Below are 12,559 nucleotides of genomic sequence, written 5' to 3' on the forward strand. Positions count from 1 at the left end.
TGTGAGAGTGATGAGACAATGAAACAGGTTGCCCAGGGATGTTGTGGATGCCCCATCCTTGCAGGTGTTCAAGGCCAAGCTGGATAAGGCCTTGAGCAAGCTGGTCTGGTGGGGGTTGGGACTAGATGATCTTTAAGGTCCCTTCCAGCCCCTTACCATTCTATGAAAAGGGGAGCTGAGCTATCCTATCCTGTGTATGGATGGGGTGATGCACAGTTATAGTCCAGCTGGCCCAGATGCTGGTGGCACAGAAGAGGTGACAGTAGCCAGAGTGCAGACTGCCTCCTGGAGTTCTGCAGCCTGTGTTTGTCTTCTTATGTTGCTACTTCTTTTAATGGTAGTTAAAGCCACTAGAGGTATCTAAATTTGCCTCTTTATGTCAGTGCAGGCATAAAGAAAGGGAAAAGTGAAGGCTTTTTATCCATGAGTTTTAATCTAATACCATAGTTTTTTGTGGTTTTTCTTGATTCTTTTGAATCTTCTGTACATGGCTGTTACGGACTGAGAGTGAGACCTCTTTCTGGTGTAGAACAAAATACTAGTCAGCTGTGCTCAGGTTTATTTGCAATGAAATATTGCCTTGCACAGGGAGAGTGGGAGGAAATGGTTTAGAGAAGGACTTGAGTTATTAGCAGGGAACAGCATTAATGCTGATGCGTGGGAGAGGTGATCAAACGCAGGCAAAATGGAAGGCCCATTTAATAGTATTTGTTTACTATGTAATTCCTTTTCTAGTCTGACAGGACTGACACCTGAGGAATTGCAGTATACACTGAAGAAACTTCAGGAGATGTGAGAATCATTTCTAAAACAGTGCTTTACCAGCATAGCTGGACCAAAAGGATGCATCTCATTAAAGAAATGTAGTTGAGAACAATTATGGCTTGTATCACAAATAGTTACCTGAAGGTGGTAATCATGCACTTAGGGGTTCTTATTTCTCCTGCCACAGACAGCTGAAAGCATTTTGCTGGGAGTAAGATGGATCTTTTGACTAGATCCTGAGGAGTAAATGTGGGAAGTCCGATGTATCACATCATTATATTCCATGTTTAAATACACTCTGTTTTTTGTCAGAAGCTGAGCAAATTCAGTATCAGGCTATAGAGGGCCTGAGGTTTAAGCATAGCAATAACCCCAAGAAAGCAAGCAGTAGTGTAAATTGTTGCACTGTGCTCTCAAAGGAATCTTCCTGCACTACCACAGTGAGAAACAGCTTGTTTTGGGAAATGCTGCATGCAGATGGGCCAAGCAGACATGCCTTTGGTGCAGGTGTGACTCTGCATGCTGATAATGGGATTTATTTCAGGAGCCTGTAGCTGGAGTCAGATTTGCCATTCTGATTTTCAAGTAATTTGTGACTACTGTAAAATGAAAGGAAAAAGGGAACTCTTTGCAGAGCCTTGAGTGTTTAGTAGGAAAATAAGAGGTTGGTTTAGTCTGGCTTCTCAGTCTGCACACACAGCAGTGTGCAGACAGTCCCTCACAGAAACACACAACACAGATCTGTCAGTCAGGAGAAAGACAGGGGCTGATACTCTGGATTTGCACCTTCTTCTAATTTTTCTGAACTAGGAGTATCCCTTTGCAGTCCTCCTGGGAAAGGGGAGTTAAATGCAGTTAAATTTTTCTTGGCAAGTCATTCAGAGTTGAAAGAGGCTCCATGAAATGTGATCTAGAAACAGGAGTGCACAAAGGCCTAAGGCAGCAGTGGGGTGAGATGCTTGTTAAGAGCATAATGATGGAAAACTCTGTGCAAGGGGAATCATAAAAAAGCTCCTGGGTGGGACCACTGGTACAGGGAGCCTAAGCAAAGACCAGGTGAACAAATAAGAGGAAAGTTACTTTAAGGAAACAATGAAAATTATGTTCAGAGTAAAATTATTAGAAAGGTGATGCTGGAGGAAGAGTTTTGTTGACTCAAAAGGCAATAGGCAACAGGAGCAGGAGACATTGCTGCTCTGAACACAGTCATTACTGATAGAGTGAGTAGGTCAGAATTCCTTTGGGCTGCTGAAGAGCATCCTGAAACAATGTTCAGGACAGAAGGACACCCACCAGTGAGCAAGAGGGTTTGGGGGGAGAAGGAAGAGATGGCAACAGCAGAGTGCCCTTGCAGCCCAGGACAGGCACTTGCATCATCACAGGGCTGACATAACTTGAAAGGTCTAAGTCTGAAACTTCTCATTTTATTCTCTGTCCTTCTGCTTCGTTACTTCATGGAATAAAATTTGAGAAGCTTGGCCCAGTGTGAGTCTGGAAGGGAACAGAAATGTGTTTATACTACTTAGTAAAACCCTTCTGCAAGTGTGTCTGTCCAATTCAGAAAGTGAAAAACATACAAAGTGTAAACAGGTAAATCGAAGAGTTCTCTTCTGTTTCAGTTATAATGCTAAGTTTGTTTTTTTCAGTTAGCACTTCTAAAATACAGCATTATGAATTGCAGATTTTTAAGACCAAGGGAACACTACAGAAATAAAAATGTAGTAGAGAAAACTCATTTCTCATAGTGTCCAACGACTATGGATTTATTGTCAAGGCAATTGGAATAAAGTGTACATGCAAGAGCAATTTTGTGCTGTGCAAGACCAAGAGTAGGTTGAAAATCAGAGGCCTTTTGAAGTGCAACTTAATCCAAAAATATCTGTAATTACTTAGACAAAAATAGTCTGGCAGTATCGCCTTGTCTAGTGCAGAAAAACATTAATTACCTGACAACTTGTCAACTTCATAAAATAAGAATAGGTCCGACTGAAGAATGAAAATTATTAATGAAAGGAAGAGATCAATGCCCAAAAAGCAAGTAGAAAGAAAATGAATCCCTGTAGGAACACAAAAGACGACTTAGCAAATAAGGCATCCTGAGTGACAGGAGATGTGCAGTTATTACAGCATAACTCAGTGTGATAATATTTAACAGCATTTTCCAGAACAAGGAGAACAGGTCTGGATTGATGCCCATACAAATCAGGTATTTTTTCTACAAGGAAGAGTTTCCCCTGTCAGGGAGGCGTAGATGTTGTCATGTGCTCTGGGAAACCTGTTCCATCGGGTGGGAGGAGCTGTGAGGATGCAGTAGAAGTGGCTGCAAAATCAGAGCCATTTAAAACAGGGAAAGGGAATGAGTGTTCATGAAGTGTTCCAGACAGACAACACTGTGCACAGCACTGCCACTCTGAGGGATGTGACAAATGGCTGCACCTGGCTTTGGGCTGCTCTTTGGTTAGGCTTTGTCAGCAACTTGGCTGGATGTTTTAGTCTTGTATTCACTTGGAAATGAAGATGAACAATACTTTTCACTGCACTAGACTCTTCCATTTTCCTCTTTGCACCCAAACCTCATCTTTCTTCTTAGATTTAGAGGTGGTTGTAATCAAAGGCAAAGGGTAGCAAAGACCTACATTCACTGTGACAAGATCTACTGCTTAGTGGTGCAGGTGACAGAGGCCAGCAGCAGCACACCTGGGATACATTTTCCTACTCTTCCATCTCCTGTGACCGACACCAGCAGCGCTATGACAGTGATGATCCCAAGGGAAAACAGCAGGAGCAAATACTGCTCCTTGGGGCCCTGGGGCAACCTCCTCCCAGATCTCACTGCCCTCCTTAGAGGACTTGTCTTGTCACATTGGAGGTCTTACAGCAAACATGTCTCACCTGTAAATAAGAGTTTGTCAAAGCTGAACCCAGCCATAAGATAAGATTTGCCCCAATTCCCAAGCAATTTTAATTATTTAATTTTCAAAAGCCCAGAAAGATGTTTGCTGTCAACATTTTTAAAGTGTCAAAATTTTAGCTAGCTTCTAACTTTCTGAAGGAAGGTAAAAATTAAAATGAATTATTTAACTGTTTTTCTGACATGGTTCCAAACTTCCTGACTGTTAAATCAGAAGAATCTGCAAATTCTCAAGTTTGTGTCTTGAACCACTCTTTCCAATCCTGAAAAATCTTATCCGCAATGAAGACATTTTTTACCTGCCTTTTTTTAAAGAGGCTATCTTAGTTTGCTTTTAAGAGGCATTAAATGCTTGGAAAGCTCTTATTCCTATTTCTTCTGAAATATGTCTTCCCTCATCATCAAACTGCTAGAAATCCTTGATACAGGCTTTTTGTACTTAAAGAATATGTTCAGTGGCAGGTGAGCTACAATACTGTTAAAGGATTTAGAGTCTGAGCTCTGAACCCATCCTCATTAAATGGTGAAATTTGTCAAGGAAACATGACCTGTGATGAAAATTGTTAAGATTGCTAAAATTATGAGCATCTGGACTGTCCCTATGTACCTTTGTGTCACAGAGTTAACACTGCTCAGATCCCAGTCCTGAGCCAGTAGTTTCAGCATCTCAGCTCAGGGTTGGAGAATTCTCAGGTTAGTGAAGTCTCAACAGAGAAAGAAGAGGATAAAGCTGGAAAGGAAGGGAAAAAAAAAAAAAAAAAAAAAAAAAAAAAAGAGCTGAAAGCCTGAATTGCTATTAGAGTCTTGATTCTGCAAGGCTGTGTCATTCTCTTTAATTCTTTGCTGAACTGCTTGCTGCAGTGGTGGGGGCTAGAGGAATGTTGGGGAGGCTGCAGATGTCTTCACATGGTATTTATTTGTGCACTTCCTTGTGTTTTGGTGTCTCCTTATCCATTAACCCATTTGTCCGACCACAGAGCACTTTACACAATTGTTCAAAATGTGTCCAGTCCCAAGAGATGCAGAGCTGCTGACCAAGCTCCTTTTGCATATTCACAAAGCTGTATTTTTTTTAGAGCAGGTTGGTCTGATGCTAAGCAGTAAACACTGGTCCTGCAGTCTTGGAGTTAGTTCTTTTTGTCAGTATAAACTGAGACTATGGTTTTGGAGGAGTTTACTGTAAATAACAAAGCATTTTTAAGTCAGACTTAAAGGGGATCTTTTTGAATTACTTTGCTGCTTTAATCGTGTCAGTTAAATTGGGGGATGTTGTATATTCTCTGATGTAGAACAAGCTATGTAGTATTAAAACATTATTTCTTTTACAGTTTATGGAATTATTGAGTGAAATAAATAACAGCAGGTTTTTCTCAAGCCACTGTAAACACTAACAAAAGCAGATTTATGCTGGTGTGGGCTGTTATGCTCTAGGTGAACACAGCTACACCAAGGGACAGCTTTTAGTGTGCAGCCTGAGCATATGCTTTTGTTCTGGGCAAGTGTTTGGAGCTGGGTGACCCAGAACAGGGACCTGGGCTCTCACACAATCCTGCTGCTCAGGGCTCAGTCCCTCTCTGATGGTCAGTGCTGTCTCTGGTTTGCAGAAGTAATTTCTGTTCACTGCTGACTCTGGTGTACAGCAGCCTGTGTGCTTCTCCCAAGGACTCAGAGGATATTATGGGCTCACTCCCCATTCTCCTGCTCCTCTGTGGCAGCATCAGGCCATCCACAGGGTCCCCACTGCTGTGGAGTAGCAGTAGTGGGGTTTGTGTCAATGGATTAAAAAATGTTCCTGTCAACCCATGTCTCAAAGCCCACAAAGGTACTGAAGTGTGCTTGGAAAGAGGGACTATGATCATTCCTCAGTGGAAAAAGGCTTAGTAGTGGGGAAATGAAGCCTGCAGTAGCTGTATTGGTCTAGAGCAAGCAGGTAGGTGTAGGTGCAATGAGTTCACTGTGACAGGAGTGTGGCAGGGGTTTAAGGGGTGCTGAAGCCGGTGTGTGATGTGACTGGTAGTAGCTGATCTGGAAATACAGCTCACAGCATACCACCAAAAAATTCTCTGAAGGAAATCAGGAGAGTGTTTAGAAGGGAATAAGATTAAATGGAGCCTCCAGATGAGAACTGAAAATTTAATATGTGAATTTGATTGAACAAATGTGCCATAAACTAGCAAAATTAGTCTCTGTTTAACTTGCCAACTGTGCTTTTGCACAGAGATTATACAGCTGTAAAAATCACCAGAAAAGACAATAGTCTGATGAGAATAAGCACCAGGGGTTTGAGAATCTTTCTTTGAAAAATGGGCACTGTTTGAAGGAGACAAATACAGCAGGATGGTAATAAATAACATTAACAAGTGACCTTAAGAGAATGCTAAGTGCCTAGAAATCAGGAAATGCCAGAACTAGTTTGAAGAGCCATTGTGGTGTGCAGCCTGTTTCTAAAAAAATGCAGTATCTCTGAGATCTTTTACAACCTTCAGTGCAAATGAATGATAGCTTTTTGTTTGCTATTAATACTCATTTTTCAGGGTTGATGGAAGATATGCAAGGGTAAGCAGCAGAGGAAATAGGACAGGGGCTCCTATTCCTTTAGGTGCCAGCTGTGTGTTATGTAGCCATATGAAAAGGAATGGCCGTGGTACACATACTGCAGTTGTACTGTTGAAACCAAAGTCCTCCTCAAAAGTACACTGAGATGTTTTGTATCTCCCTCCAGTCCCTGGGTGCCGAATCTCTCTCATTCCTGAGGCTTCTTCCAACCATTGGAAGGTTCAGGGGAGCCCCATACAGCCACAGGTTCCTGGCATGGTAAAAGGCACCAAGAGACAGACCATGTGGTGACCACCACTGAGCCAGTATGGTTACCTGAGTGGCTGCAGGTGGCATGGTTCTCTGGGTTGGAGCAACCAGAAATCCAGTGGTTCACCGAAACTGAGCTCAGTTATTACCTGACCATGCCAAGACCTGCTGGACCATTGCCATGCTGGGGGGTCTTCATCTTTGGAGGAGGATTTGTTTATCATGGGACCACCCGTACAGCGCCTTTATCCACCAGGTAGCTGTCACAAGTTTTGTTTCTGCAAAGTTTTTGCGTGGAGCCATCTGAGCAGCAGCCTCTGCCTGACTTTCCCAGCGTGGGAGCCGTTTGGAAAGGCAGGTTTGCTTTGTTAGTCCAGGGGTCAGAGGCTGCTGACACCTGCTCGTGGCCATCGCCAGACTGAGTGTGCTTTCCCAGGGAGCCTCCGGAATTTCGTGTTAACGCCACAAATGCCAAACTGTGCCCTAGAGCTGTAAGCAGATGAGTAGAAAACAAAGTCCCCTGTCAAGATGGCATATTAACAGCGTGGCCTGGTGGCGAGTTAACAGCTGTTGGCGTGGGTTGTTTTTTCTGCAGGTGCCCACCGATGGGATCCAGGAGCCGCAGGATGCATCCCGGGGCCGCTGCCTGCGCCGCACTGTCAGCGTCCCCTCCGAGGGCCAGTTCCCCGACTACCCGGCAGAGGGGGCCGCCCAACTAGGTAAGACAGACCTTGGCCGCGAGAAATCAAGAGAGCAGCTGAGCTGCGGGCTCTCAGAGGGCAGCGCCCTGCCTGAGCAGCCTGCCTGGGTGGGTGCCACCGCAGCACGTGGAGGTCCCACAACCCAGGCTCTGTTGTGTGTAAATGCCTCCAGCAAAGCGACAGCCAAACAGCAGGGTTTATCCAAATAGCAGGGAGATGGTTATGGGATGCTGGAGGAGCACGGCACACGGGCAGATTTGTAGCTGTGTTTTTAAACTCGCTAGGGAGCCTTGGGATTTAAAGGTGAGAGCTGCTGGATGCGGGTCAGTGGATGCAGCTCTCGCTCTAAGTGGTTCCCGCTGGTTTGGAACTGTTGAGTGGTTGTGTTTTACCTCACTTCTGGAATTTCCTTTGCTTCATATTTTCACAACAAGCACCAAATAACAGGTTTTTGTCTAGCTTACTTCGTGCTGTTCAGGGTGCAGTTCCTAAAAGAAGCAGCCATCTGCCTGCTGTTGGCTCTAATGATCCATGTTGAAATTTAGGTAAAGCAAAAGAAAAGATAGGCTAAAAATATATTAAAATGTCATATTTAAAATGGCAAAAGCTCTGTTGCAGTAGTTCCCCAAGTCCAGGTTTGGCCCAGTTCCCCCTCTTTTCCACCCCAGCTGTGGTTGCATAAAGAGCACCATTCCAGCTCTTCCCAGAAAAGAAGGAAGAGGCACAACTGCACATGTGTGAGCTCTTCTTTCTTTTCCCAGCCTATGCAAGAAGCTTTCCTTCACATAGGCTGGTGAGACGTAGGAGCAATTCTTCCCTGGTTCAGCTGTGAAAAATGTCACTTCTGGGAGAGTGAGCTATGAGGAATAAACATGCATCTGTAAATAGTAAAGCAGCCTTGATAACTGCTATCAAAGGTTAAGAGCAGATAAGGTATTTTTCATTTCACAGCCTCAGCTGACTTTATTTTTTTTACTAAGAATTTTATTTTGTGAGTATACTGCACACAAGTAAGGAAAATCCCACCCTTGTAGATAGTTAATTAACACATTGCAACAGTATTGCTTATTTGTTTGTACTTGTCAGTAACATCGGTTAACTCTTCCTTCTTTGAGGAAGGCAGATAAGATTCTTTTCTTTTATTTCTGGGAGTCTGAAAATAAACAGGGCAAAGTTGGGGATTTAGGAGGGAAAACTGCAAAATACTTTAAAATGAGTAGCATGAAAAGAGCCCTGACTGGATTTGCTTGTGGTGTTTCAAATGCACCTCTAAGTGATCAACTTGTTTTGCCATATGAATAAATGTTCATTCTTCTTTGGAACTAAACCTGGTATTAATCATATTTACGTGGTGTTGTAGGCAAAATACTTACTCCAAGTACATGGCTAGTGAAGTGAAAGAAGGATTGTATTGCAGCCACTAGGCAATGAATATTATTTGTAGCTTCACAAGCTAGAAAGCCCTTTAAAAATCTAAGATTTAAATGCCTTCCTCTTCTATAGCTTGTGCAAAAAAAAAAGAGTACATTTTTTTTTGACTTTGCTGAGAATCTCAATAGCTGGAAATCCCAGTGTTATATTTTTAGATGGAACCTTGTAACATTCTTGATTTTTCTTGAAGGCTGTAGAGAATGGATGACTCTGCTATTTGGTATCTGCCATGCTGTGTATTTTGCTTCAGTTTTAGATGCAAGTGGCATCTTGTAGTGTGTTATTTGCTATCTGCCTGACAAGAATATATTAAAAGTACAAGATATCTACATGTGAGAGCTACAACTGTAGTGAATACAGATGTCACAGAGTGTGTAGGCAAAGCAACTGGGCATGCAATGGGAAGGGGAAAATTGAGCAATGCCCTTTCTGTGAGTATGGGTGAGAGTGAGGGGGAGGGAAGGTCATATATAATCTCAGATTGCAGTGCTCTAGGCAGTTCCCTTGTTCCTACATCCTGGTTAAAAATGTCTCTTGTCATGATTACAGAATTCCTGCTAATGAAAAAAGTGGGTTGATAGCAAGCAGTGGGAATAGCTTTATGTCAAGATGCTGAGCCAGAGGACTCATTAGTGAAGGGAACCATTGCACATCTTTATACAGAGAGAGAAACAGATGGTGGCAGCCAGGACGTATCACAAGCAGTGCAGATAACAACTGCACTAAAATAGCTTTGGAATGGACACCAAAAGCTGAAAGGCACAGCAGAGGCAGCTACAGTATCTGGTAGAGAAATTGCTATGCAGAGATGATAAGAATATCAAGCTTGTCCTAGGGAAGCATGTGAATAACATGGCAACTGCAGGCTTTGCATCTGACAGTGATATCTGAAATTACTCCTTGCAGAAGAGCTCCTTAGGAATGGCTCTAGTGCAGAGGTGAAGGCATAGCAATAGAGTTTCCTCTTTTCTTTAAGTAAGGTTGCCATACCTCTCTTGTGATTTACTAAATAATAGATTTAATTATTAAAAATGAAAAGGGGGGGGATAAGGTGATGGGGCTCTTTTTCATTTGTAGCAGTAAAGTTATGGCTTGCATGAGAATCTCCTTGTTAATGGAGCAAATGGAACAGTGAGTGTTCTTCAAGGGCTTTGCATAATCAGCAGTAGCACCCATTCTGCAGATTTCTGTGGCATTCTTTACAGAATTATGCACACATCCGTGTAGCACCATTCCTAGGAAGTGTGTGGGAGAGAAACTACCCACAGTACATCTGAGAAATTGAAGCAAGAGCTGTGTAACTCCCCAAAGTTCAGCCTTAAGTCAAGTGTGCTTCACCCAAGGGCTGCTGAAGTCATTCTCGCCGGATCTTTCATTTTTCACCCTTGCTGCAGAGTTGGCTCAGCTGTTTGGGAGGCAGCTGCTGCACCACCATGGTTACAGCCCCGTGTACCAAGATAGACACCAATTTCCACATACTTCAGTACAGCAAGCCGTAATTTGTGATGGTTCAGCAGCTGCCAGAGGAGCAGCTGAGCCATCCCTTCTGTGCAGGCAGAAACCACTGTGGTCACCCTCAAACGAGGGCCGGAGGGGCAGACACAGAAAAAAAAAACCACCACAAGATAGAAAGTGACTTGTTTAAATACAGAAAACTAGTAAGATCATTTAAAAACTATGACTCCAGAGGCACTCGGCACATGCTGCTAGCTTAGAACCTTGCCCTCTGCTTGCAGGCAGTTAGAGAGGTTGTTGCTAATGCTGAGATTCTTAATTCCTGGCTGGAAGATAACACTGTACACTAAGTTGTGTCAGCAAGCCATCCGTTAAATATATGCCATAAAAGTTCCTTGGTGCATAATCCCTATCATTGTAGTAATACCTCTGTGAGTGAACAGGCACACTCTAAATATGTCATTTACTTGCTAGGATTTCATCTTGGCAGCACTTACTCAGAGGAGCCTCCATTCAAGAAAGCTAAAAATGTAGATGTAATTTCTTCCTAACTCCAGCTTGACAGCCTCTAACCTTCTTTCAAGTGTTATTTGCAATGGCCCAATTCTATTACAAAGTATGATGCAGGCCCTGGAGAGCAGCACCTAAATGTCACAGGAAGAGGAACTGAAGCTGGCCCATCTCCATTTTGCCTCTGTTTCTGCTTCAGATACTGCTCTTTTTCTAACAGGTGTATTTTTTCCTGTTAGGGAGATTACATCCTTTTAAAGGATCATTGTTTATAACAGCGTGTTGGAATTAGCCCATTCATACTGTAAAAGCATGATTCAGATTTCCACCATTCATGCTGTTTGACAGGCTAGTAGCAGTTACCACTTCCTTTCCCAAAATAATTGTCTTCTCTCTTGCTCTGCTTCCTTCTCGCCACCTGCTCACTCTAAATGAGAGTTGTTAAGGAGACTACACAGCAAAAGTCTGGATTTTGGCAGCTCTGTGGCATTAATAAGAGGGGTGTTTTGCCTGCATGTGTGAAAATATCAGAAGGAATTGAAAGTGAGGAAATGCTTTAGGGTTTGGTCTTTGTTGCTGTTGTTTTTTTTTTAATTTTAAATTATTAGGGAAGAGCATCATCAGGAAAAGTTTTTGAGATTCTCTGATGCTTGGAAAGGCTAGTCATGATGCAAATAAATGTTCTTGCTATATTTGGAGGTGAAACAATCCAAGAAGAAAAAAGGGGCTGTTTCACTCACTGAAGCAAGTTAACCCTGCTTTTTCTCAGTCTGAATATGCATCTCTTGAAAAAAGGTTGTGGAAAGCAGGTCACAGGTGAAGATGCTCCTTGCAAATTTTAGTTTTGTCCTCACCCTGAGTCACTAGCATTGAGAAAGAATGATCTGTTTTGATGCCAGGCACAAATTGCATTGCTACCAGGTGAGCAGTTAGCTGGGCAGGAATCATGCCTCTGTACTCCTGTAAAAATCCAGAGGCTTTGGAATTGGAGTGAGCAACAGAAGCTAAGTAAAGCAGCATCTGGTTTCATTGCTGCATAATGTGTAGCTCTTAGAACAGTTCCTGCAAGTCTCTGCTGAACCCTGCCTGGGGAAGATTGCTCCAATACCCAGCCCATGCTCTTCCTTCAGGTAAAAACCTGGCAGGAGAGACAGACAAGAGCCAAAAAGATTCCTGGGGTGATTTTAGTAACTGCTGTTTCTAAGGAAAAGTTGTTTACAACTAAAACTATCAAAGCTGAGCTTCGCTTTCTGTATATTCCAGCTGGAATGAGTATTTGTGATGAAAGAAAAAACAGATTTACTCTGTGCACACCACATAATTAAGATCCTTGTACAGTAAGAGTACAGTAAGATAAATACCTGGAAAAGGTTACTAGTTTTAGAGGTGGGGAGAGGGAGACTGTTTTGGGAGAAAAGGGATTGTTTGTGACCTGCTCAATGGAAAAATCTGCAATGCACCAGTTTTTATACTCAGTGAAGATTTTTATGTTTAGCAAAGATTTATTTAGGAGATATACAGGAATTTGATATAATGGAAGTCCTGTAACTTCTAAGCCAACAAGAGGGCTGTCCTTCACCTTCCACCACTGAGCTTGGCCTACAAACAATGTCTGTTACAAAGTAGGGATGAGAAAATGCACTTCACAGCTCCCTGTATCTCATCTGTAGGGATTTATGGTGTGTCTGGATGAAGTAATTTTCCCAGTAGCACTGTCTGCTTTTTCACCCTGCTGCCATGTGCAAAAAATACCCATCTACTGTCAACTGTTATGCATGGCAGGGATACAAAACAGGGCTTGGGTTTAACCCTCAGACTGAGGGGTGTGTTTGGCAGTATCTCTGGCAGAAACATGGATTCAGATGTGCTGACTTGACGTGTTTGCAGCTCGCTGGGCTTGCACGAGCGTGTCTGTGTGTACCTGTGAGAGATTCCCATCCTCCTCTCTGCACACCCGGGAGAATCAGATGCCTTGCTGCCA

The 12,559-nt window shown here is 43.0% G+C and overlaps 1 protein-coding gene across 5 annotated transcripts in view; it reads left to right on the plus strand.

Moving 5' to 3' along the window:
- The window catches only part of RASAL2 (RAS protein activator like 2), a 161,364-nt gene that overhangs the window by 82,499 nt on the left and 66,306 nt on the right, over nt 1–12,559 (plus strand). For all 5 annotated transcript variants that reach the window (XM_066324721.1, XM_066324718.1, XM_066324719.1 and 2 more), the window contains exon 3: nt 7,077–7,200. In XM_066324721.1, the coding sequence (XP_066180818.1) occupies nt 7,077–7,200 (124 nt within the window). The remainder of the gene's footprint in view (nt 1–7,076; nt 7,201–12,559) is intronic.

This window comes from Sylvia atricapilla, chromosome 9 (genome assembly GCF_009819655.1).
Source record: "Sylvia atricapilla isolate bSylAtr1 chromosome 9, bSylAtr1.pri, whole genome shotgun sequence".
In the NCBI taxonomy this organism is placed as follows: Eukaryota; Metazoa; Chordata; class Aves; order Passeriformes; family Sylviidae; genus Sylvia; species Sylvia atricapilla.